The following is a 23,738-nucleotide window of genomic DNA, read 5'->3' as shown; positions in this document are numbered from 1 at the left end:
TTATAAAATAAGTCATGGGGATGTTATGTACAGCATGGCAACTATAGTTAATACAGGCATTCATTGGATAAAGTGCAGGTTCAGTTCCAGATCATTACAATAAAATGAGTCAAATAAATTTGTTTTCCAGTGCATATAAAAGTTATGTTTGCACTATAGTCTATTAAGCGTGCAACAACATATCTAAAAAACAAAGTACATATCTTAATTAAACATACCTTATTGCTAAAAAAATGCTAGCCATCATTTGACCTCATGAGTCCTCATCACTGATCATAGATCACTCTAACAAATATAATAATAATGAATAAGTTTGAAATATTTTGAGAGTTACCAAAATGTGACACAGACATGAAGTGAGCAAATGCTGTTGGGAAAATGGTGCTGATAGACTTGTTTAGTGCAGGGCTCCTACACACCTTCATTTTTTAAAGAAATGCGTTATCTATGAAGTGCAATCAAGTTAAGCACAATAAAACAAGTTATGCCTATACTGTATTGCATATTTGTAAATTGCTAGGAGGGTAAATCTTCACATTAAAAAAAATTTGTACCTATATATGGTGATGGATGTTGACTAGGCTTTGTGTGATGATCATTTGCAATATATACAAATATAGCATCATTTTGTGCAACTCAAAGTTATATAATACTCTGTCAGTTATTACCCTGTGTCTCATTAAATATTCTGAACACTTTATATGCTTGCCTTTGTGTTGATAATGAATTGGGAAGGGTAGCAATCATCAGGAATTGGTGCTTATTTTAATAATTTACAGCCCATTTGATTGAGATGAAAGAACAGAATGGGTAGTAAGAAAGTGCAAAGAAGCAATTTAAGTGAACTGTGGAGTACAAAGAGTGCTTATAATCAAGAAGGAAAGTGGTCTCTTGCAAATTCACTGAAGAGAAAATTTAATTTGGGTATTGAAATATTTTGACAAGTGATTACGGCAGATGAGAAGAGTGGTATTATTGGGGAAATGGCATGAACAATAATTGGTGCAGAAAAAGGATAACATCAATTGGTAGGAATATCACAGAAGAATAGGGAAAACCCTCCAGGGGATTTAGACTGGTTCCATTGTATGCCATAAGATCCCATAAAGATTCTTCAAGAAGGATATATCCTTTTTTATTTTTTAGGCATTTTTTGAGGTTTATTTATTTATGAGATACAGAGCAAGCAGGGGAGGGGCAGAGAGTGGGAGACAGAGAATCAATTCCAAGTAGACTCTGTTCTGTAAGTGCAAAGTGCTATAAGGGGCTTGAACTCAAGAGCCGCGAGATCATGACCTGAGCTGGTCAGACGCTTAACCAACGTAGCAAAGTTGCAGATGGGTTTGCTATGTAAGGATGAAATGTGGTAAGAGAATGGAAGGTGGTTTAAAGGTCATAAAGGAATGTGGGGGCAGGGAACAGCTTGTAGAGGAAGAATAAATGGAGGACATTTTTATCAATAGAAACGGTAGACTTCTGGGAAAGATGGTGGAGCAGGAGCATCTTAAGCTCACCTTGTCCCACTACATACCTAGACAATACCCACATCAGTGTAAATAGCCCAGAACATGACCTGAAGACTGGCAGAACAGACTCTCCAGAGCTAATTGTAGAGAAGAGGCCACATGGAAAAATGGTAGGGTGAAGGTGTAGCCAAGAACCAAGCAGACCCAGAGGACTGTCTGTGGGAAGGAGGGACACTGCAAGCACAGAGAAGGCAAGGGATAAGACCCCACACCAGGCACCCCAGACATGGGGGACCTGCACTGAGAAGACAAATCCCCATAACATTTGCCTTTGAGAACCAGAGGGGCTTAACAATCAGTGGGGCTTAACACCTGGAACTTAAAAAAAAAAAAAAAAAATCAGTGGCTTGGCTTTGGGAGAGGTGGAGGGTCAGAGAAAACCATCTCCACCCTTAAAGAGACAGCAAAACAACCCTGCTGAGAGCACAGAAATAGCAGTTTGAAAAATGCCTGGGGTATACAGAATATAGATTTATTTACTAATCTCAGAGAAGGCACTGGAAGGGAAAGGATCTTCAGGAGACTTCTCTAAGAACAAAAGAGGTAGTAGGCACTATTTAGCTCCCCTGCTTCCAAGCCTAGATACATGAACAGCTGTGGGAACCAGTGCAGCACAAACCTCTCCCTCTAGCTTGCTAACAGTGTGTCCCACCCCTGAACTCTACTGCATACTCATCCCCTCCTTCTCCAAGCACCCCCCTCACCTCTCCACACGTCCCCCCACAATGCTGCCCTATTCTCCAAAGCAGCTCCAGGTCTCCTCCCATAGCAAACTTGCACAAAACTGGCTAACAGCGTGCCCCACTCCCATGCTCTCCTGTGCTCCCTTACTATCCAACCCACCCTCCACAGAAGTTCTCTAAAGTAGTGAGACAAACATGGCATTGTGCAAGCAGCCCTGACAGTGGCTCAAGTGACTCCTGCCCTGGGGAGAGGGGAAGAAAACCACACACACCAGCTCCACTGTAGCACCAGCGGTGGGCGGAAGGTGGTCATCTGTTCTGACTGCAGTCCCCTCACAACAATGAAAGCCTCAAGGGAAAACACAGAGAGAGCACTCTGCAGTTCGATACAACTGCAGTTCTGGCAACTGTCTGGTCTGACCCAACTCAAGCCCATGGTGACCCAGACTGATCAATTAACAACACAAGGACCAAACCCTGCCCCCAACAGACAGAGAGAGCCACTAAGGATGACTGGAGTAAAGGCAAGAACAGCTCAACCACAACAGTAGGGCACATAGGAGACAGCCTTGAGGAGCCAGGTTCTGGGAAACAGGGGGCATTGCCCTACAGGACCTTTTTTTTTTTTTTTTTAAGTTTATTTATTTTGAAGGAGAGTGTTCATGGGCAAGAGGGGCTGAGAGAGAGGGAGAGAAAGAATCCCAAGTGGGCTCCATGCTCAGCATGGCTGAGTGTGGGGCTCAATCCATGATTGTGAGATCACAGCCTGAGCCAAAATCAATTGCTTAACCGACTAAGCCAGCCAGGTGCCCCAAGACCTCTTCTTCATAAAGCCACTACTTCCAAGAGCAGGAGACATAGCTGACTTCTATAACACATAGAAACAGACACAGAGAATTAGACAAAATGAGGAGACAGAGGAGTATGTCCCAAATGAAAGGACAGGACAAAAATCACAGCAAGAGACATAAATGAAATGGAGATAAGCAATATGCCCAATAAAGAATTTAAAGTAATAATCACAAAAATATTCACTGGACTTAAGAAAAGAGAGGAAGATCTCAGGAAGACCCTCAACAAAGAGAAAATATAAAAAAGAACCAATTAGATATTAAGAACCTAATAACTGAAATGAAAAATACACTATAGAGAATAAATAGACTACAAATCAGAAAAAAACCCCCCAAAAACCTGAAGAACAATTCAGCAATTTGGAAGACAGAGTAATGGAAAACAATCCAGCTGAACAAGAGAAAGAAAAAAATAATAAAAAATGAGAATAGATGAAGGGAACTCTGCAACACCATCAAGCATAGGAACATTTGTATTATAGAGATCCCAGAAAGAGAAGAGGGAGAAAATGGGGTAGAAAATGTTTTTGAAGAAATAATAGCTGAAAAGTCACCTAATCTGGGAAGGAAATAGAAATTGAGGTGCAGGACACATAGAGAGCCCCCAACAAAATCAACCCAAGGAGGTCCACACCAAGACACATAAGTAAAATGGCAAAAAGTAGTGCTTAAGAAAGAATTTTAACATCAATAAGAGAAAAAGAAAACCGTTGCCTCCAAGAGAAACCCATAAACTATTATCTGATTTTTCAGCAGAAACTTTGTAGGTCAGAAGGGTTGCAAAAATGCAACCAAGAATAGCCTACCCAGGAGGCTCCCATCCAGAACAGATGGACAGATAAAAACTTTCCTAGACCAACAAAAGTTGAAAGAATTAATCACCCTAAACTAGTCCTGTAAGAAATATTAAAGGTGACTCTTTGAGTGGAAAGGAAACACGATAAGCAGGAGTAAGAAAAGTGGGAAATACAAAAGCAGTCAAATCATGTACATCTATAAAAATCAGTCAAGGTATTCACAAAAAAAAGGACATAGAGTCTGAAACCATATACTTAAAACATGGGGGAAGGAATAAAAATTTAGTGCTTTTAGAATGGGTTCAAACTTAAACAACCATCAACTTAATATAGACTATTACATACACAAAATGTTATATATACACCTAATGGTAACCACAAATAAAAAACTGGTAGTAGATATGCAAAAAACAGAGAAAGGAATTCAAGGAGATCAGTAAAGAAAGCTAGCCAACCAAGAGAGAAGAGAACAAAAAGGAACAGAGAAGAACTAGAAAAATAACCACAAACAAGTAACAAAAAGGCAGTAAGTACACACCTATCAATAATTACTTGGAATGTAAATGGACTAAACTCTCCAATCAAAAGACATAGGGTGATAGAATGGATAAAAAAGCAAGACCTATGCTGCCTACAAAGAGGCTCATTTCAGACCTAATGACATTCAGATTGAAAGTGAAGGGATGTTACATCATTTATTAGGCAAATGGAAGTGAAAAGAAAGCTGGGGTGGGAGTACTTTTATTGGACAAATAGACTTTAAAACAAAGACTGTAACAACAAAAAAGGACATTATATAATCATGAAGGGAATGATCCAATAAGATATAATAATTATAAATATTTATGCACCCAACATGGGAGTACCCAAATATATAATGCAGCTATTAACAAAAAAAACAAGCAATCAAAAGTAACACAATAACAGTAGGGCACTTTAACACTCCACTTACATCAATGGATAGATCATCCAAACAGAAAGTCAACAAGGAAATAGTAGCTTTTAATGACACAAAGACCAGACGGATCTAACATATATTCAGAACATTCCATCCTAAAACAGGAGAATACACATTCTTTTCAAGTGCACATAAAACATTCCCCAGAATAGATCACATGTTAGGCCACCAAACAAGTCTCAACAAATTCAAAAAGATAAGTCATATCAGTCATCTTTTCCAAGCACAAAAGTCTGAAACTAGCAATCAACCACAAGAAAAAAATCTAGAAACAACATGAAAATATGGAAATAACATGCAACTAAACAATGGTTTAACCAGGAAATTGAAGAATTCAAAAAAACATATGGAGACAAATGGAAATGACAATAATGGCCCAAAATCTTTGGGATACAGCAAAAACTATTGGAAGAGTGAAATTTATTACAGGCCTACATCAGGGAGAAAAATCTCAAATCAGCAACCTAACCTTATTTACCTAAAAGAGATAGAAAAAGAAGAACAAAACCCCAAACCAGCAGAAGGAAGGAAAAAAGATTAGAGCAGAAATAAATGGCATAGAAACTAAAAAAAATATAACAGATCAATGAAACCAGGAGCTGGTTCTCTGAAAAGATCAACAAAAAGCCAGACTGAGAGAGAGTGCACACATGAGCAAGTGCACACTCAAAATAAAAAATGGAAGAAAAATAACACCACCACATAACACCAAGGATTATAAGAATACTATGAAAAATTATATGCCAACATATTGGACAACCTAGAAGAAATGGACAAATTACTAGAAACATGTAACCTCCCAAAACTGCATCAGGAAGAAATAGAAAATTTGAACAGATTGAAATTGAATCACTAATTGAAAAACTCTCAAACAGAAGTCCAGGAGCAACCACATGGCTTCACAGGTGAATTCCACCAAACACTTAAAGAAGAGTTAATACAAGGGCATCTGGGTGGCTCAGTTGGTTGAGCATCCGACTTCAGCTCAGGCCATGATCTCGCGGTTTGTGGGTTTGAGCCCACATTGGGCTCTGTGCTGACAGCTCAGAGACTGGAGCCTGCTTTGGATTCTGTGTCTCCCTGTCTCTGCTCCTCTCCTACTTGTGTGTGTTTGCTCGTGCTCACTCTCTCTCTCTCAAAAATAAATAAACACTAAAAAAAAGAGAAGAGTTAATACCTATTCTTCTCCAACTGTTGTTACAAAAAAAAAATAGAAGAGGAAAAAAAATTTCCAAATTTATTCTTGGAGGCCAGTATCACCCTAATACCAAACCCAGATAAAGACACAAGAAAACTACAGGTCACTATCTCTGATGAACACAGAAACAAAAATCCTTAACCAAGTATTAGCAAACCAACTCCAACAATACATTAAAAACAACCATTCACCAAGATCAAGTGGGATTTATTCCTGGGATGCAAGGTGGTTCGTTATTTGCAAATCAATGTGATACTTCACATTAACAAGGATAAAAGTCATAGGATCACTTCAATAGATGCAGAAAAAGCATTTGACTAAGTGCAACAACCATTCATGAAAAAACCCCTCAACAAAGTAGGTTTAGACAGAATAATGAAGGCCATATATGAAAAACCCACAGCTAACCTCATCAAAAACTTAGAGTTTTTCCCAACTAAGATTGGGAACAAGACAAGGATGTCCAATCTTACCACTTTTATTCAACATAACACTGGAAGTCCTAGCCACCACAATCAGGTAAGAAATAAAAGGCATCTGCATCCCCTGGGTGGCTCAGTTAGGGGTCTGACTTCAGCTCAGGTCATGATCTTGCAGTGAATTCAAGCCCCACGTTGGGCTCTGTGCTGACCTTGTGGATGGAGTCGGCTTGGGATTCTCTCTCTCTCTCCCCTTCTCTCTGTGCTGACAGAGCAGAACCTGGAGCCTGCTTCAGATTCAGGGTCTCCCTCTCTCTCTGCCCCTCCCCTGCTCATGCTAGATCTCTCTCTCTCCCTCTTTCTCTTGCTCTCTCTCTCAAAGTAAACATAAAAAATAAAAGGCATCCAAATTGGTAAAGAAGTAGTATAACTCTTACTATTTGCAGATGACATGACAGTATATATAGAAAACCCTAAAGTATCCACCAAAAAAAAAAGTACTGGAACTGATAAATGAATTCAGTAAAGTTGCAGGATACAAAAATCAATACACAGAAATGCACTATATTTCTATACACTAATAATAAAGTAGCAGAAAGAGAAATTAAGACAACAGTACCATTTACAATTGCATCAAAAATAAAATACCTAGGAATAAACTTAACCAGAGAGGCGACTTGTACTCTGAAAACTATAAAACACTGATGAAAGAAACGGAAGAGGACACAAATGGAAAGATATTTCATGCTCATGGATTGGAAGTATATTGTGAAGATGTCCGTACTACTCAAATCAATCTACAGATTTAATGTAATCCCTGTCAAAATACCAACAGCATTTTTCACAGAACTAGAACAAATAATTCTAAGATTTGTGTGGAACCATAAAGAGAGCCAAAGCAATCTTGAGGAAGAAGAACAAAACTGGAGCGATCACAATCCCAGATTTCAAGATATACTGTAAGGGCACTTGGGTAGCTCAATTGGTTAAGCATCCAACCTCATCTCAGGTCATGATGTTGTGTTACATGGGTTCGAGCCCTGCATCAGGCTCTGTGCTGACAGCTCAGAGTCTGAAGCCTGCTTCAGATTCAATGTCTTCCTCTCTCTCTCTCTCTGCCCCTACCTGACTTGTACTCTCTCTCTCTCTTCAAAGTAAATAATCATTTAAAAAAAAAAAAAAGGAAAGAAAGAAAGAAAGAAAGAAAAAGATATACTGCAAAGCTTAGTAATCAAAACAGTATGGTACTGGCACAAAAACAGATACATAGATCAGTGGAACAGAATAGAGAACCCAGAAATAAACCCATGATTATATGGTCAATGAATCTATGACAAAGGAGGCAGGAATATGCAATGAGGAAAAAGACAGGCTCTTCAACAAATAGTGTTGGGAAAACTGGACAGCTACATGCAAAAGAATGAAACACAACCACTTTTTTACACCACACATAAAAATAAACTAAAAATGGATTGAAGACCTAAATGTGAGACCTGAAGCCATAAAAATCCTAGAAGAGCACAGGTAGTAATTGCTCTGACATTGGCAGTAATAACTTTTTCTAGATATGTCATCTAAAGCAAGGGAAACAAAACTATTGGGACTACATCAAAATAAAAAGCTTTTGCATAGCAGAGGAAACAACAAAACAAAAACAACCTACTGAATGGGAGAAGATATTTGCAAATGAAATCTATAATGGTTTAGTATTTAAAATATTCAAAAACATATGCAACCCAACACCAAAAAAAGAAAATAAGCCAATTAAAAATGGGCAGAAGACAACAGACATTTCTCCAAAGAAGACATCCAGATAGCCAACAGACATGTCAAAAGATGCTCATCATCACTAATCATCAGAGAAGTGCAAATGTAAACCACAGTGAGAAATCACCTCACACCTGTCAGGATAGTTGAAATAAAAAACCAAGAAACAACAGTGTTGGTGAGGATGTGGAGAAAAAGATACTCTTCTGCATTGTTGGTGGGAATGCACTGGGTTAAGCACTGTTGAAGACAGTAGGGAAGTTCCTGAAAAAATTAAAAATAGAAATACCATATAATGTAGTAATTCCACTACTATTTACCCAAAATATACAAAAACACTAATTAGAAAAGATAGATGCACCCCGATGTTTACTTGTAATACTCAAGATACGGAAACAACCCAAGTGTTTAGATGAATGAATAAAGATGTGGTGTGTGTATATGTATGTACACATACATATACACACACATACACAACAGATTACTCAGCCATAAAAAAGAGTGAAAACCTGCTATTTGCAACAACATAGATGGATCTAGAAAGTATAATGCTAAGTGAAATTAGTCAAAGACAAATACCATATGATTTCACTCACGTGGAATTTAAGAAACACAACAAATGAAAAAAGAAAAAAAGAGGCAAAAGACAGAATCTTAAATACAGATTACAAACTGATGGTTACAGAGGGGAGGTTATGGAAGGATGGGTGAAATAGGTGAAGGGAATTGAAAAGTACATTTACCATGATGAGCACTGAGTAACATATAGAATTGTTGAATCACTATGTTGTACACCTGAAACATTGTATGTTAATTATGCTGAAATTAAGCAATAATATATATATTTTTAAAAACCTAAAATAACCCTTGGGGCTCCTGGGTGGCTCAGTCAGTTAAGCGTCTGACTTCAGCTCAGGTCATGATCTCACAGTTCGTGGGTTCGAGCCCTGCTGTGCTGACAGCTCAGAGCCTTGAGCCTGCTTCAGATTCAGATCTCCCTCTCTCTCTGCCCTGCCCCTACTCACACTCTGTCTCTCTCAGTCTCTCTGTCTCTCTCAAAAATAAACATTAAGAAAAAATTTTTTTTAAAAATTATAAAACAACCCCCCCAAAAAAATACAAAAAATACATCCTGGAATTGATAGCTGTGTAGTTGGGAAAACAAGCAAGAAGATGATAGAGGCAAATAGCGTCCTAAAAAACTTCAAGTTTACAGGGAAGGTAAAACTGGACGAAAATGGAGTTTGAAGCAAACAACATTTACCCAGAAGTGCCCCCCTAGATTCTAAAAATGCAGGAAGAACTTGAGAGAAGATAGTAACATATTATTCTTCCATAACAGACATATCATTCTTACGAGTAGGCAACAGACTAAGCAAAAATTTAAGGGTCCCAATGCTTGACTGGTTTATGGGAAAGATCATCACTTGAAAATGCACTTTAACTCAACACTCCAAAAGTGCCTTGAATGGTCACATTCATCAGTAGCACATCATGATAATCCTCTTCCTCTTAGGAGCCCAAACTACTTACTTAGTTTATGGAATAAAGCAGCCACGTGCTAAAAACAGTGAGAAGATGATTTGTCTTGAAGTTAGATACTGTAGTAAAAACACACTCTCCCAGTGTGCCTGCATGGCTCAGTTGGATAAATGTCCAACTCTTGGTTTCAGCTCGGGTCATGATCTCATTGTGAGTTCAAGCCCTGCGTCAGGCTCTGCACCATTAGTGCAGAGCCTGCTTTGGATTCTCTCTCCCAAAATAAACAAGCTTAACAACAACACTCTCCCAAAGTGGAATGCCTCATAACTCAGCAATGTCAGTGATGCTCACCTTTAGGATATTGTTTCTTACTACAGATAATTAACACGTGTGTCTAATCCATAATGTACTCAAAAACCCTGACAGGTCCTAGATTAAATTATTATTTGAGCAATGGCTCCATGACTCCACCCTCCTAAAATGCTGTGAAAAGTGAAAAAAAGGGCTGGAAGAAAGGAAGGCCATCAACGAAAATCAAGGGAATTTTCTAGTACATAGAAAACAACTATCACACACATTCACTAACCTATACAATTAACCAAGACAAGAGTGAGAAATATTAGGAAAGAAACATTAGCTAGAACTATTGAGTGTTCATAATAGCCGGATTTAGAATCTAATTCAATTTCTTACTGTTTCTCCACATTCCATCCTACCCCAAATCTCTGACCTCTGTCCTGTGAGGTCTTCTCTTCCAGGCAGGCTCTCTCCATGCACTGAACACACCCCAGATGAGAAAAAGTCTCATTTAATAGTGTCCACAGAAATCTTAAAATTGAGTCCTGTTACTTTCACTGTTAGGTCAGGTCTGGGTCATTCTCCTGAACTTAAAATAGGGTCACGTAGGGAGGAGTCAATCTCACCAGAACCACAAGGTCTAAGAACAAAGCAGGGGTAGTTTCCTCTGAGAAAACTGAGGGTGTTAGGGGAAATGGGGAAGACAAAATACCCTCTCTAGATTCTATTCGCAATAGCCATGGAACACAAAGTGTTGGAAGACAGCTAAGAACACAGAACCTATTTGAAGGAAATCCTAAGAGACCAAAAAAAAATGAAGAGTTTATGTTCTTAGAAGGAAAGACAAATGTTGTAAAGATACTTATTTCCAAATTAATCTATAATCCATTCCCATTCTAATAAAAATCCTAAAGCAGTGTCTGAATGGATTCTTTATAAAGGGTTTTTCAGAACTCACTTTAAATAATTCACAAAAATTGCCAAGGATATTTTTAATGTTTATTTTTGAGGGGGGTGCAGCAGAGAGAGAGAGACAGAGACAGAGAGAGACAGAGACAGAGACAGGATCTGAAGTGGGCTGTGTGCTGATGCCTGGGACAGAACAGCGAGGCAGAGCCAAATGTCCTGAAGACAAAGGGTTCATAAGACTAGGCACAAGAGCAGGTCCAGTTTTATTAATAGCCAGGAAGGCCTGGAGGGATACCATACTATTTTTTGAAACCACGTATTTAGTATTTTCGTTAGGTTGTGTAAATACCATCTCAAGCAAATGCCAAATGGAAGAACAAGGAACACCAAGGCTGTTTCCTACTCCAGCCACACTATCAGTGGCCATGACGATGCCAGTCAGCCAGTGTTACCCAGATTACTGTTAGCCACATCAATTTGTACAACGTTCCAGACAGTTTTGGTTGCTAGAATCAGTGCACTGACTGAAACCAGCAAAGGCTGGACAACAAAGTTCTTCCAAAATAATTGTAAATACCACCCTTTTGGACATTAGTGCCTGTAGTTTTTCTCCTTGGGCATGCCAGTTTCTTAGTTCTAGTACTGCAGAAATGGGATTCAGGCCAGCAGCTTCAGTTAGTGTAGATGGAATGACTTCCATTACAGCTGCATTAGAACACAGGATTCCATACCACTCAATGTTCATGGATATTCTGTTAACCATAGTGCCAACTCTGTTTCTGGAGTACCACCTCTCATAAAAGCTCTCGCCTCACTGAACAGCAAATAACACATAGGGCATCATGAATGGAGCACTCAGCTTCTTCAGTCACCATTTTTTAGAACCATGCACAATTAGAACTTTTTCCCAGTGATCTTGAACAGTTTTATCCCCTCAGCCAGCTCAGCAAAATCTACCATGTTACCAGTGAATTGGTCAATATGAGCAACTGGCTTGGATCCAGTTGTCTAACAGATGACATCAGTGTCTTCTCTTCCAATATCCCTAGCAACCATGATCGTCCTTTGTTCAGGAAATGTAATGCAAGATCACAGAGAGCATCTCTTAAGAATAGACTTCTATAGGAGAACGTTACAACCGGTTTTAAAAATTTGCTTCACTGAATTTAGAATACAGGCTCTCTCTTCTTAGCACTGGGCCCATCTGGGCATATCAGAAACTACTATGTGATTATCTTTATCTGTTTTGGGAGCAGATAAGGAAAACTGAATAAGCCCAATCTTAGCCTTTTCAACTCTGGTTAGCTCATCTTTTGGGTGAGAACCAGCCCTTCCACCAACTTGCAGTCATCATTTGTCCCACCCAGTTTCTTTATATATTTAAGCTATATATAGTTTATATATAAACTATACATACATAACTATACATATAGCATATCTATACATACATAAAAACATTTATTTAAACTAAAACAAAACTGATCACCCATTCCCTGTCCCTGGTAACTACCAACCTGGTATCAATGATGTTGTTTTTTTTTCAATTTTTCAGTTTTTTTTTTATTATACCTATAAGAGATCATCAGTATTTGTCTTTCTTCATCAGACTATATTTTACTTGGCACAATGCCCTCAAGGTTTAACTACTTTGGTATCTGTAAGATCTACACCAGTAGCAGTGGCTGAGTCAGTCATTCACTTCCTTCACTGCATTTCCACTTACTGGACAAAGCAGACTAAAACACAGAAAACCTTTGAGATCAATGAAGTGGCTGCAATATTTAAGTTTCTCCGTCACCTAGTTCCATGGGTCAAGACGTGTTAAGATTTCAATATACCCTCCTTTTCCAATTCCTTCTGGAATGCCTTGGAAAGGATGTTTGGGTGAATCCTTTTCTGAAAAAGCTTGATACTCAAGTCTAAGAAAACCAGCAGTGATGACCACCAATGTGGTGCCACCTCATGCTTCTTTATCTTGAGCCTCAGACAGCTTCCTCAGCCTTCTGGCTGCCGGATACAACACTTACATTTGTGTCAGAATGGTGGTGCCATCAGTCGTAATGGTCAAATCACCTTTCCCATCTTTAATCATTTTATCCTTTTGGTCCCAGGCTTGTTCTGATAGCATCAGCAACAACTTTCGCCATGGAGAAGTTCAAGTAGATTTGGGTTAGCTTGCTGTGGTCCTCATAGGTGCTTTTCTTGGGGCTGCTAGCAGCCCTGGTAAGCACTGGCTCCAGAGTACCCCTGTTTGGATATGGCAAGCTTAGCGGGTCTGGGTGGGCTCAGAAAGGACAGATGGATGTGGATTCCGGCTCGCTACAGAATAATGGTGAGCCCTGTGAACCACTAAAGTGGATTAGAACAGGTCACTCCAAAATATAAAACTTTGGCATATTATTTTGAACTGAAGGCAACCGAGAAATAGCACATACAGGAAGGGCTCTGTGCCCTCCACTTTTCTGCCTATAAGTATGGCATAAATTTTCTGTGAGAAAGGTGCCCTTTTTGTAAAGATTTTTTGAAGTAATCTCTATCCCTAATGTGGGGCTCAAATGCAAAACCCTGAGATCAAGAGTTGCACGTTCTACTGACTGAGCCAGCCAGGTGCCCTGAGAAACGTGCCCTCTTATACCAGGAAGGGGAGAAAACTCATCATTGGAGAAGGTAATCCACACCAAGAACCATCTGTGTGAACTTGACTAAAATAACCCTTATCTTCCACTGGTTTTCCCCCATCTATTTCCTAGTCACTTTCCCCAGAATATACCACCTCTAGAAGTCCAACCCCTTTCCTTTGCCTACTTGTTTCACAACTTATCACTCTTTGTTAAAATGATAAGTCCTGAATCTACACACTTCTTTGAAGTTTTCACTTTTCTATAAAGTCTCCTGTAAAAACAGCAAATAAGATCCATATATTTTTCACTTGTTAATCAGTCTTGTGTCTGCTAAATTCACAGTCCTCAGCTGGAGAACCTAAGAGGGTAAAGTTTTCCTCTCCATCACCTTGCAGGTGGTGGATTAACTGCAGAGTAGAAGGTGGAAGAAAAGAACTTCTTATGAGCTTGTGCATTGATTCAACATTTAAAATACAGAATTGTATGTATATTTTAAAAGACAGTAAAAGAAAATTTTCATCCATTCAAGTTACTCCTAAGAATAATGTCTTATTGAATTCCAAAGAAAACAAACATTTTTAAAAAGATATATAAATTTATTAAAAATCTAAAGATAGTTAACAATTTATTGAAGTCAGAAAAATATATAAAATCTAGAAAGGTAGAATTAGTAATTAGGTTTCAAAGGTTTTAGAGAGAATTCCTTATAAAAGTTTTAAATATTACATTCCTTGTCAAACTGGGACTTGGAGGGCTTTTGGTATTTCACCCCTGACAGACTGCCTTGATGAATCAGTCAGCAGAAGCACATGAAATTGTGGACACATATTCACTCTTATCCAAATGTAGCAAAAAGCACCATGTTCCCTACTAAATAAAATTTGTAGTTTCTTCCGCAATTCTTTAGAGCAATGAGCCTTGAGAATCCATTTCCCCCAAAGAAGAGCCATTTGTACCTTTGTCCTAATACCTCTGATACTCGCCAGGAGTTAAAATTCTGAGTCATCACCACAGGACTCCTCAGATAAATGCAGGTGAAAATGTCTCAGAGCATGGTTTACTCTGCTCTATTCTCTCACATCTCAAATTCAGTTGGCTGGTCACAGTTAGGCAGGTAGAAATGGGCTAAAAATGTTAGAACTCACGATAATCTTCTCCAGAAGTAGATTAAGATCATTACTGTAAAGCATGACAGAAAAGCCTGGACCAGCAGTCTTCTCCAAGAAGATGGCAGCATGGGTGAGAAGAAGAGACAAAAGCCATCCTACAAGGGGGAGGGAAAAGGGGAATTAGATGGCTTCATAATGCCCCACATCTGAACTCAATAAAACACACTGACCAGGAGGCAACTTGTACTTAGGAACTTTTGAGTTAGGATTTGTAAGAAATAGTCCAACATAGAACAAAGAAGGAAATAGGAGACACTTAACTATGTCACAGAACGAATACTCCTCTTTTGACTTGTTTTCAAAAGCTAAGAGGATACCAATCTCCCTTCCCACCAAATAATCTAATGAAAAATGGGTGGAGGACCTGAACAGACATTTCTCCAAAGACATCCAGATGGCCAACAGACAGGAAAAGATGCTCAACACCACTAATCATTAGGGAAAATGCAAATCAAAATCATGAGAGGTCACTTCACCACAGTCAGAGTGTCTAGTATCAAAAACATAAAATAACAAAAATTGCTGAGGGTGTATAGAAAAGAGAACTGTTGGTGGGAATGTAAATTGGTGCAGCACTATAGAAAACAGTGTGGCAGTTCCTCCAAAAATTCCAAAATTGAAATGTCACAGGACCCTGAAGTTCCACTTCTGGGTATTTACCTGAAGAAAAAAACCCATTAATTCAAAAAGAGATATGCACCCCTATGTTCATTACAGCAGTATTTACAATAGCCAAACTACAGAATGACTCCAGTGTCCATCGACGAATGAATGGATAAAGGCAATGTGGTATGTATACAAAATGGAATATTACTTAGCCATAAGAAAGAATGAGATCTTGCCATTTGCAACAACATAGATAGGCCTAGAGGGCATTATGCTAGGTGAAATAAGTCAGAGAAAAGACAAAAAACATCATTTCATTTATATGTGCAATCTAAAGAACAAAAGAACTCAACAAACACAGAAATAGACTTATAAACACAGAACACAAAGTGGTGGTTGTGAGAGGGGAGCAGGGTGGGGAAATAGGCAAAATAGGTCAAGGGGATTAATAGTTATAAAATTAAACAAAACAGGAACGAAAGGTAGAGCACAGAGAATACAGTCAATATTTAATAGCTTTGTATGGTGACAGACTTATGTTGAGAATTCCATAATGTAATTGCTGAATCACACTGTCATATACCTTTAAACTAATATAATATTGTATGTCAACTATACTTCAATTTTTAAAAAAAGTGCTTGCTTTGGCAACACTTATATTAAAACTGGAAGATTAGCACGGCCTCTGGGCAAGGATGACACGTAAATTCATGAAGCATTCCGTATTTTAATCACTATAGTATACATCTGAGTTAATGTGCATCTAACACCGTATGTTAATTACACTGGAATTTTAAATGAAAAAGATAAAAATAAAAAAAATTCAAAGAATAAAAAACCTAAGAGGAAGGTAGACTATCACGCTCTTTCCTGAGCAAAGGGCAGATGCCATTTGGGAAACTGGCAAATCACTAGGTTGAAAACTATCACCTAAGACAATAAAGCAAGCAGCTCCATTCAGAGAAAGAGAGAGGAAAGGAATGGAAGTCCAGATAGTGGCATTTTAACTGTAGGGGAGAGGTGTGGTCATGTCCCTTTTACACAGTTGGGGGAATAGGAGCTTCTTGATGTTAAAGGATTATTCCTTAGTCAATGTTATTTAGCCAAAATGAAAATAATGACCTCCTCCCAGTTTCCTCTTGAAGTGCAGAGGGTACTCAGGGGCCAAATGCCTTCTTAAGACAAATGGCTCAGGTGGGCTTCTTAGGGATCATAGGCTTGGATGGTTGAAGACCAGCACACACACCAGTAAGAACGCAGGAACTAACACCTCAAGTTGTTCATCTAAGGTCAAGGTTCTGATTCAGATACTACCTCTCCTCCACAGATAGAATCCAATTCACCACCACAGGTGATGCCAACTGCCAACAGGAGGCTAAATTTCCTGCAGGGTTTTCCTTAACTCTCCGGATTTTTTTAATGTTTATTTTTGAGCGCCCGCACGCGTGCGCGTACACATGCGCGCGCGCGCACACACACACACACACACACACACACACACACACACACACACACAGAGTGGGGGGAGGGGCAAAGAGAGAGGGAAAGAGAGGATCTGAAGGGGCTATGTACAGACAGCAGAAAGACTGATGCCAGGCCCGAACTCACTTGATGCAAGGCCCAAACTCACTAGCCGTGAGATCACTACCTGAGGAGAAGTCAGCCTCTTAACCGACTGAGCAACCCAGGCGCTCCTCTTGGATTTTGTTTTAATTGTTGGTTTTAATAGTTTGGTTATATTTATTCTGTAACCTGGGTCACTGCAGTCCTTGATTCAACTTCAGTAGAAAGAGAGGAAACGAACAGTTTAGCTCAGAAATCGAGAGGCATGCTACCCTCTTACTGAAGGGTGGTGGGCTTTCCTTGATCATTAAATCGATTTAGGAGCTGCAAGGCAATGTCCTGCCCCTCTAGCTCACACCACAGATCAATGACCTACAGCTGAAAGCCAGAGCACCTGGTTATCATCCAATTAAGGGCTGGGTGCAGTGGATTAGAGTTAAGGAATCCAGAGACAATACCACCATTGGGTGCCTGCATACACTTCAACACCCCTGGCCTCCGCTCCTCCCTAGAGGTGTTGGGAGCTCAGCCACGGGATGCTTTTTCATTCTTAACGTTTTAGGCTGGTGCTCTCCAACCTGCAGCGCTGTGGGGCCTGTCTCTCCAAAGGTTTAATAGGCAGAGGACAAAGAATCCACCTGGCCCAGGGTCACTCCACTGCTGACTCTATCAGTTTGGGGATCTCTATATGAGCAAAGCATCCAGACCCAACACAGGCGCATCCTAAAACCCCTAGGACCCTGCAAGGGTAAGGCCCAAGTGTGCAAACCAGCTTGTGCACCGCTGCTTCATAATGAGCTAATAAGACAGCCGGCTGGCAAGGGCGGTTTCTACCCATCTGTCATCACCAAGAGAGGAGAAAGCCGGACTTTACACACAATGTCCTCGTCGTGCTGAAAGGAACGTCCCATCAGGCTGACGCCGTGCGGTCCCTCCCGGTGCTGGCCACGTGGGCGCGTCCCTGGCTGCCTGCCCGGTCCCCACACCCCAGGTACCCCCCCCCCTCCCCGCCGCCTCACCCAGCCGTCGTGAGCCTCCAGCCAGGCCCGATGCCGTCCGGTGAGCCGATTGCAGAGCAAAGCCACCAGGTGCTGGCAGTCCTGGCCAACGTTGGTCTCCCACTCCAGCTCCTGTTGCTGGCCCGGCGTCAGGTTCAAGTAGGTCCCCGGCGGCGGTCTCTCCAGCAGCGTCCCCGCGAAGGTCAAGAGCGCTACCACATGGCCCCAACTGAGGGTTTGGGGGTTGGAGAGTAAATCCCGCTCCAACCGCGCCACCAGTTCCACGCGGTTTCCGCGGTAGCCGCGGTAAGCCGACAAGAAACGCTGGTGGCGCTGCCGTATCTGGGCGGCCAGGTAGCGCAGCACCGCGGCCTCGGGCGTGGACGGCGTCCGCGCGGGGCTGCCGGGCTCCCGGGCGCAGTACTCCAGGTAGTCAGTCAGTAGCTGCGCGGTGCGCTCCCTCAACGCGTCAGCCATGACCTAACCCCTGCCGGGGGCCCGACCCGACGCTGTTTTCTAGGCCTGGCTGCGCCTCCGCCCAGGGAGGGGCCGGCACGCCCCTCCGGGATTCCGCCGGGCAGTTGTTTTTCTAGGTCTGGAGAGGAGGCTTTGATGGGAATCCCGTGTGCACCTGTTCTGGTCCCAAAGGCCAGGCCCAGTGGTGTGCACGCGTTCGCAGAGCGATCAGAAACAGAGTGAGACTTCTTTGGGCTTACTGTTTAGCTCTGGGCCTGGGGACTAAGAACCCGGAGGGGACAGTCTGGGAAGTTGGGCTAGATTTTTGCCTCCTCATTTTAAGAAGAAATTGACGAAGGCTACACATAGCGCTCCACTGACGACTCCCTTGCAAGGATTATCAGCATCTCCCGATTGGACAGAAGCATCCAGGTGTATGTTGGAGATACCCTTCTTTGGATCTGGCATATGCGGCAGGAAAAAGGATAAGTCTCCTGCAGGCTGCTGGAGTGCCAATGCTGGCTGTATTTGTTCATTCAGAGCCTGTTAGCACAGGAGATGTAATGGAGAACAAAGCACGTGGTCCCTGTTCTCAAGAACCCTAGTGATGAAACAAAGAAAGAAGCCATCACAGTAGGGTTTAATTATCACTATAGTGGGATTGGTTCAGTACTCAGCTCCAGGATAGTGGCTGCTTCTGGTACCTACCGTTCTTATATTGCATAGAATTGTCTTTACTTTTTATTGGTCAATTCCTTATTATTCCGATCCCATATTTTAGTTAATACTTCTTATATTAACCTTTCTCTGTTCATGATACTGTATGGCTTCTTTCTCCTGATTGGACCCAGACTGATCCAGAATTGGTATCCTCATTGAAAATTCTGGGGGTTCAGTGGTCTGGAGGATGTTGAAATATGAGGGTGAAAGATGAGTTTCCTGCATCTTGTATCACTTACAAGAAAAAAGAGGTACGACACCTGGTAGGTCCTTTTGGATTTTGGAGGCAACATACACCACATATGAGTGTGAATTCAACCCATCTATACAGCCTAGTGGATTGGGGAGGACAAGAGAAGGTTCTGTAGCATATGCAGGCTATAGTACAAGCTGGTCTACCACGTGGGTCTTATGATCCAATAGATCCCATGATACTTAATGTGTCAAATAGGGATGCTGTATGTAGCCTCCAGCAAACACCAATAGGAGAATTACAGCACAGACCTCTAGGTTTTCAAAGCAAATCTATGTCCTCTTCTGCAGGTAGCTACTCTTTCAAGCAGCAGGTTCTGGCTTGCTACTGGACCTTGGTAGAAGTTGAATGGCTAACCACAGTACTGACCATGTAGCTTGAGCTCTCATTATGTGAATGTTGTCTGACCTACCTAGACATACATTGGACATACACAGCAGCAATCTGTCATCATGTGTAAATATATATATGCCTGAACTCAGGGGGGGGTCCATAAAGTACAAGTAAATTGCATGAGCAGGTGGCTCAGAGTCCTACAACACCAACTCCTGTTGCTTTGCCCCCTCCCTCATTCCATGCCTGTGGCCTCCAAGGGATTGCTTAGGATCAGTTGACTGAGGGACCCATTACAGATGGGTCTATATGATGTGCTGGTACCACATGAGAGTGGACAGCTGTAGCATCACAACCCCACTCAGGGGTGACTGTGAAGACAGTGGTAAAGGAAAATCCTCCCAGTGGACAGGGATTCAAGCCAGATATTTGATTGTCCACTAGGTCTGGAGTGAGAGATGGCCAGAATACAGATCTACATTGATTCTTGGGCAGTTGCTGAATGATTTGGCTGGATGATCAGGGCCTTGAAAAGAACAGGATTGGAAGATTGGTGACAAGGAAATCTTGGAAAGAGATAATGTGGTCGAATCCCTCTGGATGGGTACAGACTGAAGATATTCATGTCTCATATGAACGCCCCAAAAGGGCAGCCACTGCAGAGCAGACTCAATAATCAGGTAGACAAAATTCTGTGGTCTGTGGATGTCAGAGAGCTTCTTTACCTAGCCATGGCAGTGCTTGCTCTAGGGTCTGTGAACAAAGAGGTTATGGGAACAGGAAGAGAGTATGGCAACAATAGAATTCTCCCTACAAAGGTTCAGCTGGCCAGCAGTATTGCTGGGTGCCTGGTGTACCAACGTCAGTGATTTATTTATAGTGAGCCAAATGAATTTTGTGAGAAGGGAGTATAAATCTCTGTACATCAAGCTCTGATTCAAACTGTTTTTGACATCTTAGGGGTTCCCTCATTGAGTTAAATAAATGTTTTGATGTGTGATCATGTTTGATTTGCCAGAGATCCATGATTTTACCTTTTTGAACATTATATTTTAGCAGCAAGCACAGTTTTTTCTTAGATTAGGAGTAGCTTGGGGGTGATTGGTAAATCTTCTGGCCCTGCCATTGGTTAACTCCTAATAATTATCAGTTGAACCGAACAGAAAATGAACGAATTAACCTCTACACAGAATTTCTGATCCACAGGATGCAAGGAGGCAGTTTGCAGTCAGATTTGGTTAAAATTTGGGCTCTGCCACTTAGAAGCTATGCAGCCATGAGCAACTTATTCAACTCTCCTAGGCTCAATTTCCCCATCTAAAAAATGCAAATAATAACCTACTTGCACCATATGGCTGTTACAAGGATTACATGAGTTGGTGCATGCAAGGTGCTTAGCACAGTGCCTGGCACATGGGAAAAGTTCTTTACAGAGAAATTTTTATTGTTAATACGAACTAACCAGGGTTTCCCATGCTCACTTGTCCAACCACTTTTAATTTTTTTAACGTTTATTCATTTTTTGATAGAAACAGAGCATGAGTAGGGGAGGGGCAGAAAGAGAAGGAGACACAGAATCCGAAGCAAGCTCCAGGCTCTGAACTGACAGCACAGAACCCAACGTGGGGCTCGAACTCACGGACCTTGAGATCATGACCTGAACTGAAGTCGGACACCCAACCAAGCCACCCAGACGCCCCTCGTCCAACCACTTTTAACCAAAAATCAAAATGTGACATGTTGGTGAGTCTTACCTATCTGGTTTCTTTGTTTTGTTTTGTTTTGTAAATACTGAAAATAGCTACAGACTACCTATTTTTTCCATATATTTTTTAACAGCTTAACTGTGATATAATTCACATACCATAAAGTCCACCCTTTTCAAAGTATATAATTCAGTGGTTTTTAGTATATTTACAGAGTTGTGCAGACATCACTATCTAATTCCCTTACCTCAAAGGAAATCCTATACCCATTGGCAGTCCTTACCCATTCATCCCAACCCGAGCCCTAAGTGGCCACCAATCTATTTTCTGTCTCTGTGGATTTACCTATTCTGAATATTTCATAGAAATGGACTCATATACGGCATGGTCCTTTATGTCTGGCCTCTTTTGCTTAGCATAATGTTTTCAAGGTTTATCCATGTTGTGGCATGAATCAGCCCTTCATTCCTTTTTATGGCTGAGTAATATCCCATCATATTGATATGCCGCAGTTTGTTCATCCATACCTCAGTTGTTGAACATTTGAGATGTTCCACTTTGGGCTACTGTGCACATTTGTGTTCAAGTTTCTGTGTGGGCAGGTCTTCATTTCTCTTGGGTACAGACCTAGGGGTGTGAAGATGCCTGTTACTGGGGAGCACAGATGGGTTGACCTCTGGTTCATGGTTCCTGGTTTACAATAAGGTTAAGTATTCACCAGTGATGTATTTGGTTCAAAGATGCATTTTTGGTTGTCACCACCTTTGCATAAATGTTCATACCATACTTATATTTAGTTGTTCATATTTATTTATGCAGTTAAATTAACTAGAGCATCATTCCTGGGCCCATCTCCTCACTAGAGGGTCTGCATCCTTTATACAATGACACAAACATACTAATTTCATTTTTTTCACCAGAAATGGCTGTGAGTCAGCCTACTCTGGAGACTGATCAGTCCTGAAGGCCAGCCTAGCTCCAGCCACGTCCCATCTAGAGAATGAAGGGTCTGTGCTACGCTTTAAAGAGTGACTTGATTTTCTCCTATCACGGGTGAAAGGGTGAGTGGTTTAGCCTCATGTTCTTGGAAAGGATCCACAGAGACAAAAAGATTCACTGAGAGCTTTCCCCCAACTCGCCTCATCAGAATCCCTGGCCCTCTGCAGTCCTTCCCAGTCCAGATCTCCAGAAACTATATCTATAGTTTTAGGACCCATATTTTTAACCTGCTATTGACCTGCATGGTTTTTCTCAGCAGGCAGATTTGGGAAATGCAGATCTACACCTCCCTGCTCAGCCAGCTCTATAGGGCTTGGGAGGAAGTCAGCTGGCAGCAATACGGGCCCCAACTCCAACCCCAGTTAATTTAACCTATCTACTGGGATTACCCCAGGTTCCCAAGTGGCCCTCATCTGAAAAGATTTTTAGCATTCCACAGGCCCCGGTTGGCCTCTAGCCTTTCCCAACTGCCTCTCTGTGCCCCTTTGGAACCTCCTTTGAGGACCTCTCCTCCAGTTCCTTTCAATGATCCTCATCCCCACCCTCCTTTTTTCCCAAGCTCCTGTGAGGGCCTTACTGCCCTCAGGGGGGGTTCTCACACAGTGGTTCTTGAGAAGGGATCATTAGCCCCATCAGCTGTTTCAAAGTATAGGCCCAATCCTGAGACCCTTTCAGGAGGCCCCCCAAGGTCCAAACTATTTTCATAATTATACTCTTTTTTTGTATTTGTGTCTTTTAAGACTCCCATTCTCTGGGGAGTTATCCAGAGGCTACTGTTATCTGGTAAAAGCATCACCAATGGAATATGGGCTTCTGTATTCTTGTGTTTTACAATTTTCTCAGTTACAATAGATACAATAGATATAATCCACATAACCAAAACTCAATAATTTTTAAGAATGTAGAGGGATCGGGGCGCCTGGGTGGCGCAGTCGGTTAAGCGTCCGACTTCAGCCAGGTCACGATCTCGCGGTCCGTGAGTTCGAGCCCCGCGTCAGGCTCTGGGCTGATGGCTCGGAGCCTGGAGCCTGTTTCCGATTCTGTGTCTCCCTCTTTCTCTGCCCCTCCCCCGTTCATGCTCTGTCTCTCTCTGTCCCAAAAATAAATAAAAAACGTTGAAAAAAAAAAAAAAAGAATGTAGAGGGATCATTAAGACCAAATACCTTAAGAACCACTGGTCCAGATGAATCTCTACTGGATGGTAATTACTACTTTGATACATGATTGGGGGCTGCTTAAGGAGGGGGAGGAAATGGGGGGAGGGCTGAAGTGAAGAAAAAGCAAGGGAAGGGAAATAGTGAGGACCAGAGGAGATGGAGGCAGGGGGTAGGCATGGAAAAAAGAGAAGGGGGGGGGTAGGAAGGGGTGGTGGGGCAGGTGGTGGGGCAGGAAGGATGGTGGACAGATGGAGGAAACAGGGAACTGTT

The 23,738-nt window shown here is 41.5% G+C and overlaps 1 protein-coding gene and 2 pseudogenes across 1 annotated transcript; 1 reads left to right on the top strand and 2 right to left on the bottom strand.

The window, feature by feature from the left end:
- Positions 1–11,325: 11,325 nt before the first annotated feature.
- On the bottom strand, positions 11,326–14,514 carry LOC131517915 (T-complex protein 1 subunit delta-like; annotated as a pseudogene).
- BCL2L10 (BCL2 like 10) lies at positions 14,152–18,870 on the bottom strand. The gene is made up of 2 exons (XM_058740752.1): positions 17,866–18,870; positions 14,152–14,772 (listed from the first exon to the last, which is right to left on the bottom strand). Exons 1-2 carry the CDS (start codon positions 18,319–18,321, stop codon positions 14,650–14,652), a joined length of 579 nt encoding a protein of 192 aa, XP_058596735.1. The 5' UTR covers positions 18,322–18,870; the 3' UTR covers positions 14,152–14,649.
- Positions 15,919–16,013, top strand: LOC131518370 (U6 spliceosomal RNA; annotated as a pseudogene).
- Positions 18,871–23,738: the final 4,868 nt, after the last annotated feature.

The sequence above is a fragment of the Neofelis nebulosa genome, chromosome 7 (genome assembly GCF_028018385.1).
Source record: "Neofelis nebulosa isolate mNeoNeb1 chromosome 7, mNeoNeb1.pri, whole genome shotgun sequence".
Lineage (NCBI taxonomy): Eukaryota > Metazoa > Chordata > Mammalia > Carnivora > Felidae > Neofelis > Neofelis nebulosa.
This window is presented reverse-complemented; position numbering and strand designations above follow the sequence as displayed.

Bases quoted from the DNA above. Each gene is read 5' to 3' on its own strand.
- BCL2L10 (XM_058740752.1), bottom strand. From the start codon at position 18,321: ATGGCTGACGCGTTGAGGGAGCGCACCGCGCAGCTACTGACTGACTAC. The intron at 14,773-17,865 runs GTGAGGCGGCGG...TCCCCCTTGTAG, and splicing joins TGGAGGCTCACGACGGCTGG to GATGGCTTTTGTCTCTTCTT.